This window comes from Rhagoletis pomonella, unplaced genomic scaffold (genome assembly GCF_013731165.1).
Source record: "Rhagoletis pomonella isolate Grant_MI unplaced genomic scaffold, Rhpom_1.0 Rhpom_scaffold_01094, whole genome shotgun sequence".
Taxonomy (NCBI): domain Eukaryota; kingdom Metazoa; phylum Arthropoda; class Insecta; order Diptera; family Tephritidae; genus Rhagoletis; species Rhagoletis pomonella.
In genome coordinates, this window is record NW_023459648.1 from 7,222 (window position 1) to 30,700 (window position 23,479).

The following is a 23,479-nucleotide window of genomic DNA, read 5'->3' on the forward strand; positions in this document are numbered from 1 at the left end:
CCATGTATTTTATATGGGGGATAAATATTTGTCGTAGAAAAAAAATGGGGGACCCATAAAAAATAGTATAGGTGGACCCCCTCTAAATATTTTCTGCTTGTCCTAAAACTTTGTATATTTTAGTCTTCAGGCTATTCGCACATTTTTAGGGGGTTAACCGAGACCCCGACCTCTTTTCAAAATAAGGGTCACCCTAATGTACAAACATATATAATATGTACGTACATATGTATACAGTAGGTCCGCCGTTCTCCACACAGCTTGATCGTGGAACCTCGATCGTCGTGCGCTTACCGCCGCTGCTGTTTTCTGTTGAGCTCGCAAGTCCGCAAGCCCGCCAGCTACCCAGTCAGTTAGCAAGTCAGTAAAGCCAATACGTATTACCTACTAGGTAGAAAGTATAACAGCCAATGGCAATTTGCCTTAGTTGGAAAGTGCCATAAACGCTGAACACAATAAAAAAAAAATCACACTTCATTAATGTATGTATGTAGAATGTTGGTGTGTTCAAGGTCGCAAATGTTGGATCACTTCTTTTCATCAATGTTAATGATGATGATTGCTAAATCACGGAGAGAGCTACAAATACAAGTAAATGCGCACACATTCACACACACTCACGTGCACACCACTCACCACTGTGGAGAGAGATATGTGTGAGATGCAAGAAATTTCCATACATTCAGTTTTGAAATATCAGTATCAAGTGAAGGGTTCAAGTAGTAGAGAGTTAAAAGTAGAAAGGCTAGGAAGTACTACATACAAAGCTAGCGAAAAAAGTGGAAAAAATCTTGGTGAATGTACAAATACGGGTTTTTTTTCAATTGTGCAAATAAATTAGTTTTAGTTCACAAGAAACAAGCTACATTTGCATATCAATAAAATATATCCACTTTCGATACAAAAGTGTGCAAATGCGTGTACCTGACTGAGCGTATGTGAATAAATAGTTTTCGAATTGCGCGTAGTTTGCGCATGCGTGCGGATTGGAAAAGCGGATGCTTAGTGCGAATAGTTTGTCATCATTCAAGTATTTAAAGAATTTTTGTTTGTTGCGTTGCGTGTGTGAATTGCAGAACTAAAGCTAAAGTTGTTTAAAATAATGTAGGTATTATGTTTTTAATTACAAATAAAGTTATGTATGTATATATCTACATGCATGTGTGCTTTAAACAAGATGTGCTTTTTCACCTACACTAACCGCATAAAATTCAAATAAATATTTAAACGTCTAATGCCTAACAACATTAACATTGTTGCCGCTACCCATTGTTAAATACATACATACATCTGTACATACATATTTTGATTTTCTGTGCTTTTGATGTCTTCCTTCCAAAGTTTCCTAGAATGCTGATGTTGCAGTACAGCAAGCATGGAGAGTGTATACTCAAGGAAATTGGAGCCGCATTCCGTGGAGAACACCCAGCCGATCTGACGATAGTTTGTGAAAACAGGGTCAAACTTCATGCACATAAACTCGTATTGGCTGCTGCTAGCCCACTCATAAGGTAAAAGTGACGCAGTTGAAATGGTAAATTTACCAAATTTACTTTATAAAGCACTTAAAAAAAACTAAAAAAAGGTTATATGTATTAAAAAAAATACTAAGAAATACAAATGTACATTAGGCCGTATCACTATGTAGTATATCAGGAGTGTAAAATTTTTTTTCGGCACTCTATAAAAACAGCTAAATCGATTTTCTCTATAAGGGTTTTATTTGATATCCGATTTCTATAAATGAGGCATCGTTGTAAAGGTACCTATTAAGAAAGTCTGCAGTTGTGTATATATTACTATTATCACGTCTCACAAACTTTGAAAGTTCTGTGCATTTTTCTGAAAACAACAAACTGTATGCAATATTTCGTGTCAGAAAAATATTTTTCATGTCAAATTATAACCTTTTGGCAAATAAACACTAATCTATTTCCATTAAACAACAGCTAATTACTAGCAAATGTGTAAATATTTAATTAAAGTAAGTTTTTCCGGAACTCAAGTTGGCTGAATCGTGGTAGCACCACAAATGTGTATAGTTAAGGCACTCTTGTTCGTGGGAGTGTATTTTTGAGATTCTTACTATTTATTACAGAGTACCGTGTTAAAAAAAAGCTTTTCTGGTGGAACTATATTAGAAGTTTTTAATACCTTTAAAACTATACGTCATTTATGGAAATCGGACATCAAATAAAGAAGTTATAGAACAAAATCAGATTTAACTGTTTTTACAGGGTGCTGTGGAGAAATTCTTGCATCTTTTCGTGCGTAGTTAATAGGGGCTATCCATTACTTTTTGCATTCCCAGACATAACCCTTTCCCACTGGGTACATACACACATGTACATTAAAGTGATCCAAAAATGTAGTATTTGAAAAAAGGTCGGATTTATAATGCCGCCACCACTAGGTTTGTTCTATACCAAAAACAATATACCCATATTTTTTATTTTGATATAAAAAAATAGGGAGTGCTTAAGGCGCTCAAAGTTTTTCATGTATTTTATATGGGGAACAAGCAACTTTTCGTAGAAATTGTGTATAATTCCTGAAAATCAAAATTTTTCGATTGGAAAACTTTTTTTATCATCCGGAGATTCCCAGTAATAATACCCAATTGTTTATTTTTTTCATGGTAACAATATATTATAGGTCCTCGAAAACCCCCAGAAATCTTTAATATTAAAAAATGGTTAAATAAACAATTGGATATTAATATTGGAAGTCTCCTGAAGAGAACCACAGTTTTTCGATCGAAAAATATTGATTTTCAAGAAATTTATAGCATTTCTATGAAAAGTGTTTTTTCCCCATATAAAATACACGGAAAACTTTGAGCGCGTAAGCGCTCCCTAAATATTTTTTGATTTCAAAATATAAAATAGGGGTATATTTTTTCGGTTAAAAACAATCCTAAGGGGTAGGTAGCGGAATTAAAATTCGGACTTTATTGGTTTTGGAACACTCTAATGTACATTAGAACATATGCAGATAATTTTTTTCTTAGAAATTCGATACGCAGTTTTTTCCATTGACTTAAATAGCATATCTTTAAAGTTTTATTGCTCTAGGTTGACGATAATCCCTTCTGGCTTGAAGTTGAAATAATCGGCATGTTTGTCGCGCAAACACTGAAGCTGAATCGTATTAAATGTACGTCCATAGTTTTTCAAGGTCACATCAATTATCCATTTCGAATATGTAAATGTCCATCTTACAAATGCCGCTAAGGTGACTAGTAGGAAAACGAGACTTCCTACTTTGGTCCAGTATTTCGTGCTATAACAATTTTAAGATGAGCTAGCTTGTTCAGATACATAGTGGATCTACTATAGTGACTGGCAACTAACTCTAAGCCTGCGGGTTATCTCACTTCAATTGCAACTATGCGAATGCGGCTTGTTTCACTCTGCGGTCTGTGGATCCTATCGTCTGTGATGCCTGGACGTTTGTTGTTTTTGTTGTAGCGACACTACTAAGCCTAGACCAGAGAGAGAGGCTGTTAGCTGAACGGGCTTAATGGAAGCAAGCGAAAAGGTGGTTGGTGTCGTGTAGGGTACCTTACTAGCTAGCTCTTCGTTTGCAATGGGAGGTGTTTGAACTTCGATGATACCAGTTTTGGGGGCGGGAGTTGGTAAAACTGGTAGTTGTCACTCGGTGGATGTTGTATAAGATCTGTCTGTTCAACGTTGGGTCCAGCGGTTGTGCGATGTAAGCTTGTATTTCGTCCATGAGTTCGCAGATAGTGTGGAAGGTGGCTCTGCTCCCAGCAAGTGCTTGTTCGGGTGTTTTCTGTTAGCAGTTGAATTGCTTGCTGTTCCCTGACGGGTAACATTGAGCTCTAGCTATGAAGGCGGGGGGCTCAGGCGACATAAGAAGGCATCTCATTGGAGTATTTCGACAGGTCTACAGCTTCATTTATGTGGTGTGCATCTTACTAAATTTTGGTGAGCAAACTGATGCGTCATAATTTACTTAGTACCGGTCGCCAATTGCCCTGTATGTTGCCAACAACGTTTTTTTGTGATTGCCCCAAGTGCTGCTGCACTTGATTAGCAATTGCGAGAAAGGTAAGAAAGGTAGACGTTTACTTTTAAACATAGGTAAACAATAGCGGGCAATCTTCGGCATAGGAGGTCAGTGAAACTCCTTCTGGTGGCTAAGATAGTTAACGATGTACAAGTTAAAGGGAAGGCAAATTTCACGCCGGTTTTGATGGGCAAATTTTTCATGTGAGATAAGAAGTCTTATGACAAATTCGGTATCACTTCGTAGACATAACTTCAGCTTCAGGTCGGTTCTACAGCAATAACGCTTTACATTAGCTCTTTATTTGGAAAGTGGCATAAGTAACTGCATGCCATTTGACATCAGTGCTTATTTACCTGTGTCTGAACGCGTCTGTTATTCGTTCAACTTTATAATTCAAAGGTAAAAATGTTGGTCATTAGTTTATGACCATTAGAGGACGATTAGAGATGCATTCAGTTAAGTTAAGTTAATGGAAATGACTTATGCCACTTTCCTTGCGATGAAAGGTCTTGGTCCTCTTTATCCAATCCTGACCAGATGTGTCAAGCTCTCTACAATTTGGTTCTTACATAGTGTGTATGTTAATAGGTGTGAATAGATAATTTTTTTTTTTACTGATCTCTTAAAGGAGTAAATTTCCAATATTGGGTATTCTTTATATTGTTGGTTTCTATTTTATTTTGTTTTATTTAGTATTTTATTTTGTTATTCGGGTTCGTCACATTTTATTCACTTTTTCTTTATTTCATTATAATTTATTTGATCAAAAGTTTATTTATTTTTCCCCTTACTTATTTTTTACTGTTTTATTATTTTATTTTATTCTATTTTTTATTAAAATTTATTTTAATCTACTTTATAGGATTTTATTAATATATTTTACCTTAAGTAGTTTTATCTGTTTATTTTATGTCACATATTTTATCTTTTTTTATTGTTTTATTTTTATTTTATTTGAAGTTAATTAAAATTTTCTTTATTGTTATTATTCTTCACTTTGAATTATTCTATTTTTTATATTATTTTGCTCTTTTCTTTTTATTTAATTTTAATTGTTTTAAAAGTTAATTTATTTCTTCATTATTTATTTTTTTTTTTATTGTACACTTTCCATTTAATATTATTTTATTCGTTTATCTAATATTCTTCCTTTTTAATTTTATTTATTCTTTTAATCTATCTATTCTCTTGTATCTTAATTATATTTTATTTTAATTTAAGTGTATGTTTTCTCTATTTTTTATTATTTTTCCAGGTTCTACATAAATTATCTTATATTATTATATTTGTTTGTTTTATTTTTCATTTTATTTTATTGCATTATAAATTTTATTTAACTTAATTTTATTTTCATTATTTGATTCTACTTCCTTGTATTTTGCTTAGTTTTTTTTTAATATATTTTTTTGTTTTTAATTTCTTAACTTCCCTTAATTTCATTTCACACCTTATCCGTTTCGCTTTATTTTCTAGAACTCTCTTGGAGGACACGCAACTATCCGACAGCGCGACCACAGTTTATTTCCCAGATGTAAATGCTACATACTTTAAATTCCTCTTGGATTTTCTTTACTCCGGACAAACTTGCATAACATCCCGCGATGTTAACTACTTGCACGATCTGCTGTTGTTGCTGCAAATCAAATCGGACAATTGGAAGACGACAGATTCAGCAATTCTAAGCAGTAAATGTAGTAATTTGCGCGATCGATTAAATAGCGATTCCAATGGTAATGGAAACGGTAATGGAAATGGTAATCATGAACAAATGTATTGTTCAACAAAACTAGAGCATTCCTATAGCCCTGAATTAGAAAGTAGTGATGATTTAAGAAATTGCTCGGACCATCCGAAGAATACAGATACAGATACCGTTAAGGAAGATCCGGGCAGCCCTAAGTGTTCATTAGAAGATAATAATATACAACAAAAAGATTTAAAGGAGAATAGTCCATCGACCAGTGAGCAAGAGGCATATACAGATGCGCAGCTCAATACAGCCAATAAGAACATACCTTCTCTAAATCCTGTCAATTTATCGCTGGGTTTTCGAAGTAAACACGAAAGTAGTACAAGAAAATTATCATATACGGACAAAAACATTTTCAACACAGACAGTTCATCATTCAATGGCACCGAAAGTATAAAACGTAAAGGATTTTTTTTCGATTCTGATAAAGAAGTGACAAAATCTCTACAAGATCCCGACTTGAATAATTCACCAGAAAACTATGTTGTAACGCCGCATCGAAAAAGAAGACCGGGCTTCCATCATTCCTCCAGTCATAATCAACCGTTTGCTTCATCATATCAGCATACATTAATCGAGGAGTTACGTTCCGCGAAAACAGCAGCTTCACCCATATCATCGTACATGTCCGATCGCAAATTGTTATCCCCACTGGAGGAAGGTCTCTTAGGTAGCTCCGAAGTGCTGCCGAAAAATCGTAAATCCATCGAAAATCAAAGGCCCAGACCGCAAAGTCCCGACACTGCACTACACATCTCACCACAGTTTGCTTACCAATGGCAATCGGCGCAAAACCCTGCCATCTCCACCTTCTCAAATCTGCAATCTGGTCTCAATAGCATACCACAGATAGGTGGCGTAGGTGGTGGTGGTGGTAGTGGTGGAGGTGGTGGCGGCGTTGGCAGTAGTGCTGCCGAGGCAGGCAGTCGTGATACACCAGGAAGTGTTCGTGATCCCCCTTCAAACAATTCGAATATATGTGGCACGCACAATACGGCACGTGAATATCGTTGCGAATACTGTGGCAAACAATTTGGTATGTCGTGGAATTTGAAAACGCATTTAAGAGTACACACGGGTGAGAAGCCGTTCGCTTGTCGCTTGTGCGTTGCTATGTTCAAACAAAAGGCCCATCTATTGAAACATTTGTGTTCGGTTCATCGAAATGTTATAACGACGACAAATGGTGCTGAAACCGAAAATCGATTCAGTTGCTGTTTTTGTTCAATGTATTTCGAATCAGTACAAGAGTTAGTGAGGCATTTATCGGGACACCATAATAATTTGCTGCTAACAAAAAATCTACGCGAATAAAATACAATCAAAAAAGGAAAAAATTAACAAAAAATAAATAAAAATAAAATAAAATAAAAAAGAACGCAAGCAAAGCTTAAATTATTTTTAATAAATCTACATGCATACATAACTACATGAAAACATACTTATTACATAAAAAACACGCACACACGCACACACACATATACATACACACGCACACACATACGCATACTTACAAAAGTATACATAATTGTACTTTGAAGACGGAAAGTGACCTGAATTTTTACTTTGTTTGCAGTCAGAACCTGCAATATTTTTTATATAATTCCAATTCTCTTTTATATACGTTTTTTTCATCACAATGAGTATTTGTAAATTTTCATTCAACTTTATAAATAATAAAATAAATATTGATGTGAAAACGTCTTGTAAATATATGTTCGTTTCATTGCCAAGGGATAAGGTGAAAAAAAAACTACAACAAGAAAATTGCTAAGGACTACCTTGTGTTCTTTTGGGCATTTTTGAGGAGATCCAAATATGTGAAATATGAGATCAAAACATAACGGCAACTTAAGTAACTTCATGGTGCTATATATCGAATATCAGCTGATCGATCACAATTTTCTTATGTATAGTACTTTGCAACGCGTTTTGACGCTAAATTGAGAAAGTTAAATTCTCAAAAAATAATCGTTATTTTAATATTTTCTGGTGTGAAGTTCCTTATTTGGTAGACTTCTATTTTTCGATCATATTTAACAGTTATGTTTTGATTGTTGTTTTTTCAGTTTTACGCCGACTCCGAACGGGGATTGTATTTTTATGAGTAGCTGCTTTTCATGGCTGAAATACACTCGGTGGTTTGCCATTGCCTGTCGAGGTATATTCTTTTCATGTTTTCCGTTGTATGCTTGTATATGTAAACAAATTTTCGATCAGCTGTACTTAAAACCTGCAAGTTTTTGCTGGTTTTGCGTTCGCGTACTTTTGCGAGTTTTCTGCTAGAAGAATACTCGAATACACCTAATGTTGCTATGTTCGAAATTTTGTTTTATGGAAAAAAATAGTGGCACCGCCGGCGAAAAAAAGAAATATCAAAAATTAACGCAAATTCTTAGCTTAGTGAAACTTGCACTCTATTACTGGATCTTAATGGGCTACAAAACTGTATACTTAGAAGTGAAAAGTAGTGAATAAAAACTTTATGAACACTTTTTCAATTTCTCTAAAAAATTAAAACAAAAAATTTAGGTAGAAAAAAAGTATTTTTTCGTATTTTGACGAAAAAGCAATATCCATTTTTGGAATAAAAAAAAGTGTTATACTACTTCGAAAAAAATGTAGATGAGAGCGATAGTTATACATTACAAACTTAACTTAAAAAAATAATAAAATCGAACATGGTCAAGTAAAGTGAAAACTTTGCACCTAAATTCAATTTTAGTTAGGTAAAGTAAGTTAATTTTTACTCCTATATTTGTTGTGTTTTATAAATAAATGACGCTGCTCAACTTTAGTCCGAGGCTCGTAGTACAATGTATAAAAATCGGTAAAATTAGTAAATTGGCTAATTAAAGTTTTATCGTCTTTTGTTTGTTACTATTGTAAAATTTCATTTATCTTAAATATTCAACGAAATTTCATTAACTAGATAGGCGGAAACCCTATTTAAAAAATTTTCGGGCCTTAAGTGTTCCTAAATAAATGTCTTGCGTTTCATTTCCTTTTTTTCCATTTTCTATTCCAATTATAGCTCAATACGTAGTGGAAATTAAATATCAGAAAGCTTTCCTAAACTGTACAATTTTTTTTTTAACATCCCAATATAATTCCTAAACTTTGTGCAAAACTCGCGAAAATTCAGCAAATTTTCATCAAAATTTTCAACTTTTTAATCAGATTTTTTAGAATTTTTTTGAGTACGCAGTTTCTAGTAAAAAAATGCAAGTTCAGAGTTAGTCAAAAATCGCGTTGATTTTTGAGAATTTTTTTTTGTTGAAGGTGTTTTGCATTTTTTCCATATAAAGTATTTTCGAAAAAAATTTTTGTATGGAAGAGACTGCGTGAAAAAATTGTGAAAAATCAACGGTAATTCCTAGGTACTTAAAACTTGCACTTAATAAAATTGATTGGGCTACAAATCTGCATACTCTAAAAAATTCTAAAAATCTGATTAAAAAGTTGAAAATTTTCATGAAAATTTGCTGAATTTTCGCGAATTTTGCACAAAGTTTAGGAATTATATTTATATGTTTTTTGTTTTTGAATGAATCATATTTTTATACAAAATTGGCGGAAAATATTAGAATACAAATTGTTGCATATATTGTAAAAAATTTGCTGTGCCAATACTTTGTTCCGGCAGTGTAGAAAAAGTCCGAAGGCTTTAAACTTTAACTTAATTAAACTGTTCGAAATGGATTGCATAAATGGAAGGCTTGCAACTCTCTCAGCCCGGCCATATCATATTTCATTGTAGGTTTTCCAAGATAAAATTAGGAAAGGAACCTATTCTGTTACGGCTACTGCGCTTACAAATATAAAAGAAACCAACCCCAATACTTCTTTCGGTACTCCTTGTGGTATACGTTACGTTTAAAGTACAAAACCACGTATCGTCATTCTACAAAACCGCGTAACTGACATTGGCGCCCAAAAATTGGATTTGCTCACACAATCTCTTGGCTCAATCCTTATCCATTCGTCCTGAAATATGCTAGCCAGAAATGCGATTGCTTTATAAAAAAGATAACCATTTTGAAATATTAGTGTTTTTACACTCTAGAAAATAATTGATGCAATCTCACATACGCGGTTTTGCATTTTGTTGATACGTGGTTTTGCACTTTAAACGACGATATGCAGACTTGTGATGGCTTGTGCGTGTTACTTACGCATAACCTAAAATTCTCAGCATTCCATAGAGGGGTGAACCGCTTAAATCAAAATTGCAACCCAAAAGTACATACATATGTACATATCTCGTTTTTCAAAACAAATAATTTTAAAGCAAAAATTACAACCTACTTCAGTGCTCATATGGGAATTCAAAAGTTATCCTGTAAACATATCCCAATGAATTTCTAACCTTTCTCATTTTTTTTGAAGTCTTTTAAAAAACGCAAGTCTATAGTTTAAAACTTAGTACAAACTTAAATATATAGCATTTAAAAACTTAACCAGCTACCGATGTAAGCCACTTAATGGACTTTCATAAGCTTTTAATCCGGGTTTTTTATAAATGGCACAAGGTAAATCTCCTTTCTGAACGAATATGCGCCTCTTTTATTTGATTGCAGTTGTGTATCGTTAGGGCTCTAACCACACAAAGAACATTGAAAACCAACCTAATGATTATAAGAAAACAAAATTAAATATTGCTCTATAATTATTACTGAACAATGGAAAAGTTGTTTTCGTTTCACGGGACGATTATTTTAAAATGTAAATTATTTTCGTCAACTCATAATAGTTATATGGGACTTTTATTTGCTTTCGTCTCGCGGGACCTTTATTTCAAGACGGAAATTATTTACGTCTTCTCATAATAATTATATGGGATTTTTATATTTTGTCGTTTCTCGGGACGTTTATTTCAATACGAATATGATTCATGTCTTCTCCAAATAATTATATGGGACTTTTACCGAATGAAACTTCTTAATTTGGTTCGGAGATTTAAAATAAAAAAATATTTAACTCCAAAAATGTGATGTCAAATTAAAGGGCTTTGCTTTTACGTGGTTTTAGTTTATTGAAAGGGGTTGCCAGATGTTAGAAAATCAAATTCAATAATCGAACTCGCAGATATTTGCGTTTATTTTGGTGAAATCGGCAGTGCATGTACCGATTATATTAAGAGAAAACGTGGGACGTAAATCATTGCCGTCTTTAAATAAACGTCCCGAGAGACGAGAAAAATAAAAATCCCATATAATTATTATGAAAAGGCGTGAATAATTTCCATCTGAAAATAATCATCCCACGTGACGAATAAAGATATTTCTCGTAAATAATTATTATACAAAGACGAAAAAAATGTCTTTTACAACAAGGCGACGTTTTTGATCTTAAATATTAAAATAATAATTATTTTGTGTCTCTGGTGTAATTCATATACATACATACATGGGCTTTACAGGCTCTTGGCTTTTTATGGTGGAAAGTCTCAATTCGTTTACTGAATACTATATAGTTACATATGTACATATTGCACATATAAAATTATATATATTTACGCACTCGTCAGTTTACAAAAGTTAATTAATTTAGTTAGTTTTTATTTTCATTTAATCAATTGTAAAGATTTCGAAGTTGATTCCGTTGAAAGAAGTGTCGACATCATAAACGGCGAAAGACATTTAGAACTCGTTTCGAAAGGATTTTGCAATTGCTTTTGTGAAATCTCGGATGCTTTGGGGCAAACAATATTGACTTGACGTTCTTGTTTGCGAAATTTGGCGCGTCTGTTTTGGAACCAAACCTGAAATTGAAAAATATGATTGAAGTATTCTTTGATTTTATGTGAATTTGATTGTTTTAACGATAATTATTATAAAGAAATACTTGTGTCAATATAAAAAATAACAACTTCCATGTTGGTAATTTTCTTAATATCTTATTAATGTCGCACATTGTTGCCAAACTGGAATTTTGTGTACAAAATAGTCCAGAAACTTGATCGGTTAAAAAGATCTGCTTAATTTAGAGGCGACTTGACTTGTCGGTCCCGATTTTTGCATTTTTATCTGTTTATATTAAATTTTTTAGAATTTTGAAGAAAATCGATTCCCCTACTCCTGTAAATAAATGTTAAATGATAAAAACTAGTTGAAAACAATTCAAGAGTTTCCCCAAAATGTAAAAAAAATTGAAAAGTAAAAGTTTAGGTTTATGAAAAAATGTTCATCAAAATTGCATTTTTTTCATAATTTCAAAAAATATTTTAGGTATGCAGTTTATACACTTTATGACACTAAAATTTAGTGCCATAAAGTGCAAGTTTCAAGTAACTGAGAATTGGTGTTGACTGTTAATATTTGTTTTTGCTGAAGTTTCGAGCAAACTGTATGTACCCTTGTGTTCAGCTGATTAGGCTAAGTGACATTTTGACCAGTTTTGGCTATTTTCTTTTATTTATTTAATATTTATATTTTTAATAATTTTTTACCTAATGCCTTTTAATTATTTAGTTTTGTATGGATGCCTAAACAATGATGGTGCTAGGCATTTTCTTTCATATAAAAGAAATTTTCGAGCATAATTTATATGGAAGAAAATGCACAACATCGTCAGCCACAAATATTTTTTAAAATCAACGAATTTCTGGCGTCTTGAAAATTGCACTTAAACCTGCTGAAATTTGCTGGGCTTTAACTAAAATTCTGAATAAAAGTTTAAAATATTTGGGTGCAATTGTTGAAGTTTATTGAACTTTTATAAATTATTTTATTGAATTTAGAGAAAAGTTTGAAATGTTATGCTGGTTTTCTAATGTCGTTCTGGTTATATAGTGTGCTACAATTTTATAAAAAAAATATAAACATTAAATAAACAAAAGAATAAAATTATAGTTTAAAAAACTAAAACCTCCCTATTATAATTGCCATTCGTACTGTCATCAAGTATGTAACTTGAGAATAGAAATCGCTGCATCTTTTAGGCGCATCAATATTACATAGTTACATCCCGAGCTAATAAAAGGAAGGTAAAAATAGCCGAAACCGGTCAAAATGTCACTTAACTTAATCTGCTGACCACAAGTGTATATGGAAGAATATGCCTAGCAGCGTTAGAAAAAAAAAATAAATAAAAATCAACGCGAATTCTTAGTAAAAAAATGCATACCTAATTTTTTTTAGTACAGAATTTCGTTTTTGTTTTGGGGGAACTCCATAATGGTTTCCACTAGTTTTTAATATCTAACAATTATTTACAGGAACAGGAGAATCGAATTTGTATATAAACAAATATGAATTTCGATTAGCTCTCATAAAAAAAAAATATTTATAAAATTAGTTGAAAGCTGAAGGCTTCGGTCTATTTTGTACAGCAAATTCTAGTTTGGTGCCATTTGATTCGCCGGGATTGTAATAGCCGCCAGCTTGAAAACTTGGTCAACTTTGTTTCATCTCAGGCGATAGTCATTTTTTGGACTCAACCAAGCAATGCCCAAATGCTAGTGCCATACGCATTAATATTATTCCAAAAGGATTTCGCTCGGCCTCAATTCTTTTCCTCGGTGGCTTAAAATTTCCACTTTTTGTTCGAAAATCTAATTTTAATGTATATTATTTTTTGTGTGAAACTATTTCAAATACATACATAGCATTACATGATCCTTGTCTGAGATGACCTATAATAAAATTTAGCAGAAAATGTTTTCAAAGAAACTTTAAACCCTATAACTCCTCCCAGGATGGGGGTTTTGACCCAGTTTTGGAAATGGCAGTTATAGGGTTAAAATGTTCCATAAAAATTCTATACTTGGGGCCACTGAAAAGGAATTAAAAGGGAAGAGTAAATACATAATGTGATAATGATGGAAAATATTATAATATTTTCCCAAAACGAGATAGTGAACCTTCCGCAGAATCTGTCTTTCTAAAAATCCAAGAGCATTTGCTTACTCAGACCAAAGTAGCACTTATGGCACAGACCCACGCTCTTTGCTTCTATCTAACTCCGAGGAGGCAGAACAGTCGTAGCCAAGCCGAACTTATACAAGTTTGTATTGCGAGAATTCGCCGCGGTCCCTCTGAATGTCAAAATTATGTGTTTGTTGTATTTTTGGGTTACTTCTTGACGTTACTGTCAGAGTCGTTTTTACTGTACTACATACATACATATACATATGTGTGTATAATAAAAAGGTAATTTTGTACAAAGGTTTTTTCCAAACTCATTTAGTAGCAGAGCATCTAAGATTTCTTTAACCCTTATGGGTATGGATGTTTCATATACCTTATTCCGTACACATTAGGTCTGGCCAGACCTATGGGCAGTTTACAAGGATTCTAATATAAATTTTATAAACACATAAGTGAAAACACATAATTTAGTAAATTTATCAACATTTTATTGCTATTTATTAATTTTATTTTGGAATATAATTATATAAGCTTTACATTTTATACATTTTCTGCATTAATACATTTGTGGCACCTATTGAGCTGCTCCGAATGTTGCAAACAAACTGGCTCTGAACAGCTCATACAAACGAATCTGGTTTTTCTTTGCAACTTATCGTTGCTATAACATATTTTGCACGACCTCTTTAAATTTGATACGCTACTAGTACTTGGAGCACATACATGAGGAGCAATAGGAGCACCGAAATAAGCTTCTATGGCTGACCGTGATGAAAAAACCTTCATGACATGGGGATTATTCATGCGAGCTTCGACTTGGCGATTGACTAGCGATTTCGCCAAATCATTAAGAAAAATACGTCTTGCATCAGTTGCTTTGCTTTTCTGTATTTGATTTTTTATAACATAAGCAGCCAGTGCAGCCACATCCAACATGTTGTAGAAAAAAGACAGTGGCCACCGCTGAGTTTTACGTTTGCACGTATATTTTCCTAACATCTGATCCATAACATCGACACCGCATTTCATTTTATTATAAAAAAGAATTGCATCAGGTTTTTGCAGTTGACCACTAGTGGTGTTATCTTGATGCAGTGAAGATAATAAGCAAACACTTTTATTTTTTTTTGGGACATATGATACGATACTAACATTGTCGTGAAATCCGAACTCTGTTGATAACACCGGACGGGATTTACTAGCCAACATTTCCCTAGGTATATATCTTTTGTTACGACGTAATGTTCCAACATAAGCCAGTCCGGAATCTCTCAATTTATGGACACCATTCAGTGTGGTAAAAAAGTTATCAGCAATGACAGTTCTTCCAGAAAAGCGATATTTACTGGTGAGAGTTAACAAAATACGCTCACCTTGATTCACATCTCTTGGCTGATTGCGCTCCTTCCCAGTGTATAAAATACCCTTCAATGGATATGAATTAGAGGCATCACATGCCCAAAATATTTTTATGCCATATTTGGCGGGCTTAGAGGGTATATACTGTGTAAACTTCGTACGCCCTCTAAATGGGAATAACTGTTCATCAACAGTTACGTTTGCTGTTGGCTTATATAATGCCTCCAATTGTGTATTTAGCATCGTCCAAAGGTCACGTATGGGCGCAGCCTTATCTTCCTCCTGTCGTGAAGCACGAGTTCTTTCATCGTCAAATCTTATAAAACTGGTTATAGATTTGAACCGTTGTATGGACATGGCAGCTCTATAGATTGGCAAGGAATCTGGTTTCCACAGTTCAGTGCAGTGCTGCATGTTAGAATGGTTTACTCCAGCAGCCAGCAAAATTCCAATATAAGCGTATAGTTCAGTCTGGTCAACCAATTTCCAATTCTTTGGCTTTTTCGGTTTTTTTTCGAGATTGAATTTTTCGACCGCTTTCAAAGCTTTCCGATTAGTTTCTCTCATAATTATAGTGATCATTTCTTCTGTTATTATGGATTTAAATATCTCTAATGAATTTGAAGATAAAGAACATTTTACAGTTCCACCAGCTTCTCTCAAAATATTGTGGCTACGCGCACGACTAGATGGCGGAGGAGTCTTACTCCACTTAGTTCCATCAGGAGCTATGAAACAATCGGTTTCGTTGGAGACATCACTGGGTTCTTCGCCCTCAACGTCGTCATCAGAGTCTTCTGGATCACTTTCTACTTCCAAAATATTTTCCGATTCCATATCTGAAGCATACTCACCATCAAAAAAATCTTCATCGTCATTGTGTATACCGTCTATGTCTTCGTTCCCATCCTCATCTGTGAAAGTCACATGTTCAACAAGACGCTCAAAATAGTTTGTTCGCTGCTCCTCCGACATACTAAATAAAAATGTTTAGTGCCCTATAGCAATTATAAGAAAGAAATAAAATGTTTATCTACTTACCGGCTCAACATCGCTGCAGAGTAATATTCAAAATTTTCCGACATTATATCTTTTCAATTTCACGAAAAAAACTCACAAAATAATATTAGCACTGATTTCGTCACCACACTTCGTAGCAGAATGAAAGCAACTGACAGAGTTTTTCAGAAATTATTGTAGCTATTGTTTGTGTGAGCATTTTTACCGCTATTTTCCAAAGAAGACGCGAATTAAAAGCAGCGATGTTAATAATTTAATACTCACAACACCATAGGTCTGGCTGGACCTAATGTGTACGGATAAGGTATAGATTTAGTAAATGTTTATTAAAACCTAAAATAACAAATAATTAAAAAAAAAAAATGTTGAAAATAGTAGTTAATAAAACTGTTGAGGATATCATAAAATCTCAGATATTTAGCTTCTTGATTTCTGTGAGAAATACTTAGTTAAAGTTGCTATAGGTCTGGCCAGACCTATGTGTACCCATAAGGGTTAAAAGATTTTTCTTGTTTATAAAATATTTCTCGTTCTCGAATGCTCTTGATGATAGGCGATACTTCCTTTAGTTGCGATTCAGCTTTAGGGCCATTTATTTCCTCAGCTGACTATTGATGTTGATATCGTCGGCATGTGCATCAAATTCTTCTCAAGCATCAAATTAAAGAAATCGGGTTGGCCTATATTTATCTAATTGCATACATACAGTATGGGTTATATCAATAGTACCGTCATTTCATACCGTTCGGGTGAAACCGCACTTTATACTCCTGGCGCAGGTATCAAATATCGTCGTTTTAAATTTCTCTCAACTACCTTTGCATGAGATGAAGGAGTGTCTTCCCCGATTTCAAACATTTTCGATAATATGCTGCGTCTGATTTAATTGGACAAAGTTTGGTAGAATCGATAAAGTGGTTAGCGAGATATACCTTTGTAGTCATAAAGCGGGCGGTGCCACGCCCAATTTTTAAAAGTCTATAGCAGTCTTATTTATTGTAATTTTAATGTAAATGTAAATTAGCGTCCTCAGTTATTTAAATATCGGAGTTTTCGTGTGTCTGAAATTTACCGTTATACAGCAAGTGGGTGTAATTTTAGTCCGATTTAAATAATTTTCAAGTAATTGCTTTTCTGTACCAAGGGTGCACCGGGTTTGGTAGAAATTGATAAATCGGTTACCGCGATACACATTTGTGGTCATAAGTGGGCGGCGCTACGCCTATTATCCAAAAATTCATAATAATCTAAATTTCTGGTGAGTGGTTATTGCAATCATCGATTTTTAGTGAATTAGCTTCAGTAGTCACTGATTTATCGCAGTTTTCGTGTTTCTATAAATTACCATTATATGGGAGGTGGGGGTGATTATAGGCCGATTTCAAAGATTTTCAACAGCTTTATTAGCTAGGTCCTAGAGAAGGCTCGTACCGAGTTTGTTAAGGAAGCGGATATTGAGATTCAGTATTTCATCATAAGTGGGAGAGATCACGCCCATCTTCCAAAAATTTCATAATAATATTATTTTGTATCAATATTACACTTCGCATACTAATTTTCAACAACGTATATATATTTACTGTAATATCGTAGTACTTGAATTTTTCGAAAATACCGTTATATTGGAAGTGGGCATAGTTACAGTCCGATTTTCAGTACCAACCTACCCTGGATAAAGGTTAACCTACTTACCAAATTTGGTTGGGATATCTCAATTTTCGCTCGAATTATCGCATACAAGGACGGACGGACAGAAGTTTGAAACTTGGATGAAAATTTTAAGATTTTTTTTTTCAGTTTTCTGCAAAGTTTTAAACTTTGAGTTTAGTCATAGAAAGAACTGTATTTTAATTAAAAATTCTTAAAAATTAATAAATAAACATCAGTGGCAAACAATAACACTGTGAAATGGGGGTGCTAATGATATGACCTATACTGTAAGTATGCACAAGCAATTACACAGATATGTGTACAGTTAAGAGAGCTTTATTCTCTGCATCTAAAGAATCAAAGAATCTGGTGTAAAAAAAAACCAAAAGTTCGGGTATCCAAAATATTTTCACATAGCTTGTAGATGAACTATTTTTGGGCATAATTACACGCTCATATATACGTTTAGCATGACCAAGCACTTAACATAATTGAAAACAAAACATTGACTTACACCACCTCTCATTTTTTCACCCTTAAACAATAATTTTATTTACAGTAAACATTTTCTCAATTGTCGGATTAGTTCATCTGCAATACTCCCCTATTTAATTGGCTGTGACTTGCTTTCAGATCTCGGCACGTGACTCCCAATATACATACATATGTACATACACACGTACATATGTATGTACATATATATATATATATATATATGCACGAACGTGCGTACATACATACATACATATATCTGCACTCGTACTTAACGTGCATTTTATAGACGCGACAGCTCGTAAATGAAAATGAGAGATGATTTGTGAGCTTGGAAAAGTGAAAAATGATTCCATCTCATAATTAAAAAACAAAGTAAAATATAACGAAATTCCGTTGGGATTTGAACTTAGACACTTGAAAATATGTATACAAAGCAACAAACACACATACAGATGTTCTCTTTGAACTGCCACTCATAGGCTTAGGCTAGATTAAGGAAACTGTTTGCGAAAAAAAAAAAACAATTTTCTAACAAATTAAGTATTTTTTTTTTGTGAATAAAAGAAGAAATTGTTTTCCAACCTACCTGCACACGCGCTTCAGTAAGCTCTATTTTCATTGCGATCTCCTCGCGTGTATAAATATCAGGATAATGTGTCTCTTGGAAAATTTTTTCCAATTCCTTGAGTTGTTTGGACGTAAATGTCGTTCGAACCCGTCGTTGTTTTTGTTTATCTTTGTAGAATGGGATGGGATTATAGCTACTCGTTGACCATTCTGAAAGAATCAAAACATTTTAGTGTTCTTTTGATACAAAATATGAATAAATAAATAAATGTCGTTAGTTCGGCAGTTTCTGTCGGTTTCTTGTAAATTGTACATCCTGCGTCAAAATTATAAGCCCACCACATATTGAGAACTTATAACAATTAATTTTTTGTATTTTAGTTTTAGTTTCTTTTATAAAAATACAATTTATTCTTTAATAAAAGCCGTGTGAATCCAAGTTTTACACTTTGGCCAAGATTTAAAAAATTTACATTTAAATTTTTTGGTTTAATTGCAGTTTTTTTATAAAAATATAGTTCATTCTTTAACAAAACCCCTATCACGGCTTAGATAGCGCGTTTTTAAACCACTTTTTGAGATAGGTGTTCATCAACCAAATTCTTAGATAGGGCGTTTTTCAATCAAATTCTGAGATGGGGAGTTTATCAACCAAATTCTGAAGTAAGGCGTTCTTGAGCAATTTTATGAGACTTGCTTCTAATTTTGACGCGGGGTGTATATGAGTAGGGGCGGCGGAATACGTGGATATGGTGGGTAGTACTACCCACCTGAAATTGTTAAAGGTGGTTAGTTACACACCTGAAAATTTTCTAGAAGAAAAATAAGTCCAATTGAAAATCCTGTTTTAATCATACCTGAAGAGTATTTTCGGAAGATATATTATGTAATTTTTGACAAAGTTAGTTTGACAAGTAGGTTTGATACCGTGGTATAATAATTACAGGTATTGTCTTCCCAGAGAGTTTTCTTTCACATCGAAATTCATGATCCCTTATTTTCATTTTGATGCAGTTCAATGTTGATTCTTTTACTTTTATTTGGCTTTGCTTTTTGTTTTCGCTCAATTTAATTTTTATAATTTTTCAAAACAACAATTGTACGCTCTTGTAAAGTATTGTGCCTGAGCGGTTCAGTACTGCGGCTCTTATTATCTTCTCCAAAATCAGATTAAAGAAATCACACGAAAGGGAGTCCCCTAGTCTGAAACCTCGTTTGGTATCAAACGGCTCGGAGAGGTCCTTCTCTACTCTGACGGAGCTGGTGGTATTGCTCAACGTCATTTTACACAGCCGTATTAGTTTCTCGGGGATACCAAATTCAGACATCGCGGCATAAAGGCAACTTCTCTTCGTGCTGTCGAAAGCGGCTTTGAAATCGACAAATAGATGGTGTGTGTCGATCCTAGTCTTTTCCAATATTTGGCGTATTGTGAATACCTGCTCTATGGTGAATTTGCCAGGCTTAAAGCCACACTGATAAGGTCCAATCAGTTCGTTGAGTCAGTCTTTCGCACAATACACCCGATAAGACCTTATAACCTATGCTTAGAAGGCGGATTCCGCGGTAGTTGGCGCGTATGGCGGGGTCGCCTTTCTTGTGGATTGGGCAGAGCACACTTAAATTCCAGTCGTCGGGCATGCGTTCATTTGACCATATTCTACATATGAGCTGATGCATGCACCTCATCAGCTCCTCGCCGTCAGCTCCAGCAGCTTTGTTGTTTTTCAGCGGCGTAATCGCTATTCGTACCTCGTCATAGTCAGGGGTGGGACATCTACTCGATCATCATCGACTGGGGACTCGGGTTCGTCTTCGTCAATACTTTCAGCGCTGCTACCATTCAGTAGGCTGTACAAGTTTTCCCTCCACATTTTATGTACATTCTAGAATCGATCACTAGGTCGCCATTGTTGTTCTTACAGGAGTTCGCCCCGGTCTTGAAACCTTCCGTAATTCGCCTGACCCTCTGGTAGAATTTTCGGGCGTTCTTCCTGTCGGCCAGCATCTCAAGCTCTTCGCACTCACGTATTTCGGCCTCTCTCTTCTTATTGCGGCAAATACGTCTCGCTTCCTTCTGTAGTTTCCTATAACGGTCCCAAATGGCTCGCGATGCGCCTGATCACAGCGTGGACCTATAGGCGGCGTCTTTTTTTCTTTGCGGATTCTTGACATTCCTCATCGTACCTGTTGTTCTTTCGGGCTCGCTGAAATCCAATTACTTCTTCGGCGGCGGTACTTAATGATCGGGAAATGTAGTTCCACTGCTCGCGTATGTCGGATTGTTGAAGAGTGCTCTCAAAGAGCAGGTATGTGAGTCGAGTGGCGAATAAATTGGTCGTCTGTTGTGATTGCAGCTTTTCGACGTTAAACTTTCCTTGCATTGTTGGGCGCACTTTTTTTGCTGCACAGAGGCGGGTGCATGTCTTGGCTACAACAAGATTGTGGCCCGAGTTGATGTTTGGCCCTCGGAGTGTACGTTTGTACGTCTAAAACGCTTGAAGCATTTCTTCCGTCTATCACAATACGATCGATTTGGTTTCTCGTTTTTCGATCTGAAGACAGCCATGTAGCTTGGTGGATGTTCTTATGCTGGAACCTAGTACTACATATTACCATGTTTCGGGCCCCGGCGAAGTCGATCAGCCTCAGTCCGTTATCGGACGTTTCGTCATGGAGGTTGAATTTTCTGAGTGGCGCCAAAGATACCTTCCTTGCCCACCTTGGCATTAAAATCGCCAAGCACGATTTTGACATCGTGTCGGGGGCAGCGCTCATATGTACGTTCCAAGCGCTCATAGGAGAGATCCTTTGACGCCTCATCCTTCTCTTCCGTACGGGCATGGGCGCAGATGAGCGAGATGTTGAAGAATCTAGCTTTGGTGCGGATTGTGGCTAGACGTTCGTCCACCGGGGTGAACGCCAGTACTCGGCAACGGAGTCTCTCTCCTACCATGAATCCAACACCGAATTTGCGCTCCTTTACGTGGCAACTGTAGTAGACGTCGCAAGGCTTCACAGTTACTTTTCCTTGCCCCGTCCATCGCATTTCTTGGATGGCAGTGATGTCAGCCTTTGTCTTCCCGAGGACATCAACCAGCCGGGCAGAGGCACCTTCCCCATTAAGGGTCCGGATATTTCAGGTACATACTCTCAAATCATAGTCCTTTATACGTTTGCCGTGGTCGTCATCAAAAAAGGGGGTCTCATCCGAGGCTTGTTGGAATTTTTCTGCGCACGGAACCATTTTCCAAGGTGTTATTCCATCTCAAACCAACTGTTGGCATTTTCATAATAATTTTAGAATTTTTGAAATTTTAAAATTAATTTTCTGCCACAATATGAAACAAAAATGTCAACATCGTTCATTAAAAAATTAACATCCCTATTGCGAGTGTCGACTAGCAGTAGATAAACGACTGTTAGTCGCAATAGGGGTGTAAGTAAAGGGTTCTGTTCACTTAAGTTTAATGTTCATTAAATGTCGTTAATGAATCATTAACTGGGTCTGAGAGCGAGGAATTCATGCTGTACAACACCTTAAGTAATCATTAAACGACCCTTAGCGCGGCTGATATCCATTTACAACATATCGTCGGTGATACTGCAAAACGGTCTATGTCTATTAGTACCCTTGACACTTAGATGGTCTCTTACTTGCACCGGAATGCATCTGCAAATGGTTACACTCTAATGAACGAATGGCAAAACTGTCTACCTTTGGCTGATGAAGATTTACTATTGCCAGAAGCGATCAGATACATATAAAAAATCAATTAAGCACCCATGGTAATAAGTGACATAGAACGTTTTGCTGTATCACCGACGATATGTAAACTTAACTTTCCGACGCTTGAATTGCTATTAACATTTTGGATTTCCACAATGAAAATACTTGAATTGAAAATTTTTTTTTTTTAATTCTTCAACTTTTTTCACTCACCTAAGCCACGTTCGTAATCATCAGAGTTATATCCAAAATATAATAACGAACCACTTATTTCTGATTTTGAACTCACGACGGTGTCATTTTTAAGCGATTCTGCGCGATATTTTTCACTTTTCGGATGGCACAAAGTAGTTGGACAGTCCGCAATTTTATTATTTTCAATAGAAATTCTATCAAAAGATCGCAAATAATTTTCTGTGTTTAAAAAGAAATTCGTCTGAGGGTTCATTTTATTTTCCAAACCACTATTATATTTCACAAACATGAGGATTTTTGGCACAACTTCCAAAAAAAAAAAAATGCCTTTCATTGATTATTTGTTTGTCATATTTATTGTGTATTGGTATTTATGATTATTGATTGTTATCATCATTTTTGAATGCCTTAATTAAAAACAACACTAGCGTAAGATCATTTAAAAAAATATGATAAAGTGCTTTTATCTAAATCTATACAAAATATTAGCAAACTTGTATTCGTGGAAGTAGTAAAACAATTACTGTGATGTATAATAAGAGCGATGCTGTGATAACATTACACACACAAGGACATTCAAATAAAACACATTTGTGGGTGTTAACCAATTTAGCAGTGAAAATAAGGGTGAAAATTGAAAGTTTTGCTTGCACTCTACAATAGGTCGAAAGTGAAGAAAAATTTTAAAAGCAAATAAGTGCTTCAAATACATAATACGAGTACATATATTCTCACCTACTGTGAGGGGTACAATATATTAAAAGTTACAACAAATTTATTGAATTTCTGCAAAAAAAAATCCAACTG

The 23,479-nt window shown here is 34.8% G+C and overlaps 2 protein-coding genes across 2 annotated transcripts; one reads left to right on the forward strand and one right to left on the reverse strand.

Annotated features, from left to right (window-relative positions):
* The first annotated feature begins 392 nt into the window (after positions 1-392).
* Positions 393-7,126, forward strand: LOC118751932 (transcription factor Ken-like). The gene is made up of 3 exons (XM_036486757.1): positions 393-800; positions 1,342-1,511; positions 5,509-7,126. Exons 2-3 carry the CDS (start codon positions 1,351-1,353, stop codon positions 7,097-7,099), a joined length of 1,752 nt encoding a protein of 583 aa, XP_036342650.1. The 5' UTR covers positions 393-800; positions 1,342-1,350; the 3' UTR covers positions 7,100-7,126.
* A 4,113-nt stretch (positions 7,127-11,239) lies between these two features.
* On the reverse strand, positions 11,240-23,207 carry LOC118751933 (ALX homeobox protein 1-like). Its single transcript, XM_036486758.1, has 3 exons — positions 22,691-23,207; positions 18,767-18,957; positions 11,240-11,549 (listed from the first exon to the last, which is right to left on the reverse strand). Exons 1-3 carry the CDS (start codon positions 23,004-23,006, stop codon positions 11,352-11,354), a joined length of 705 nt encoding a protein of 234 aa, XP_036342651.1. The 5' UTR covers positions 23,007-23,207; the 3' UTR covers positions 11,240-11,351.
* Positions 23,208-23,479: the final 272 nt, after the last annotated feature.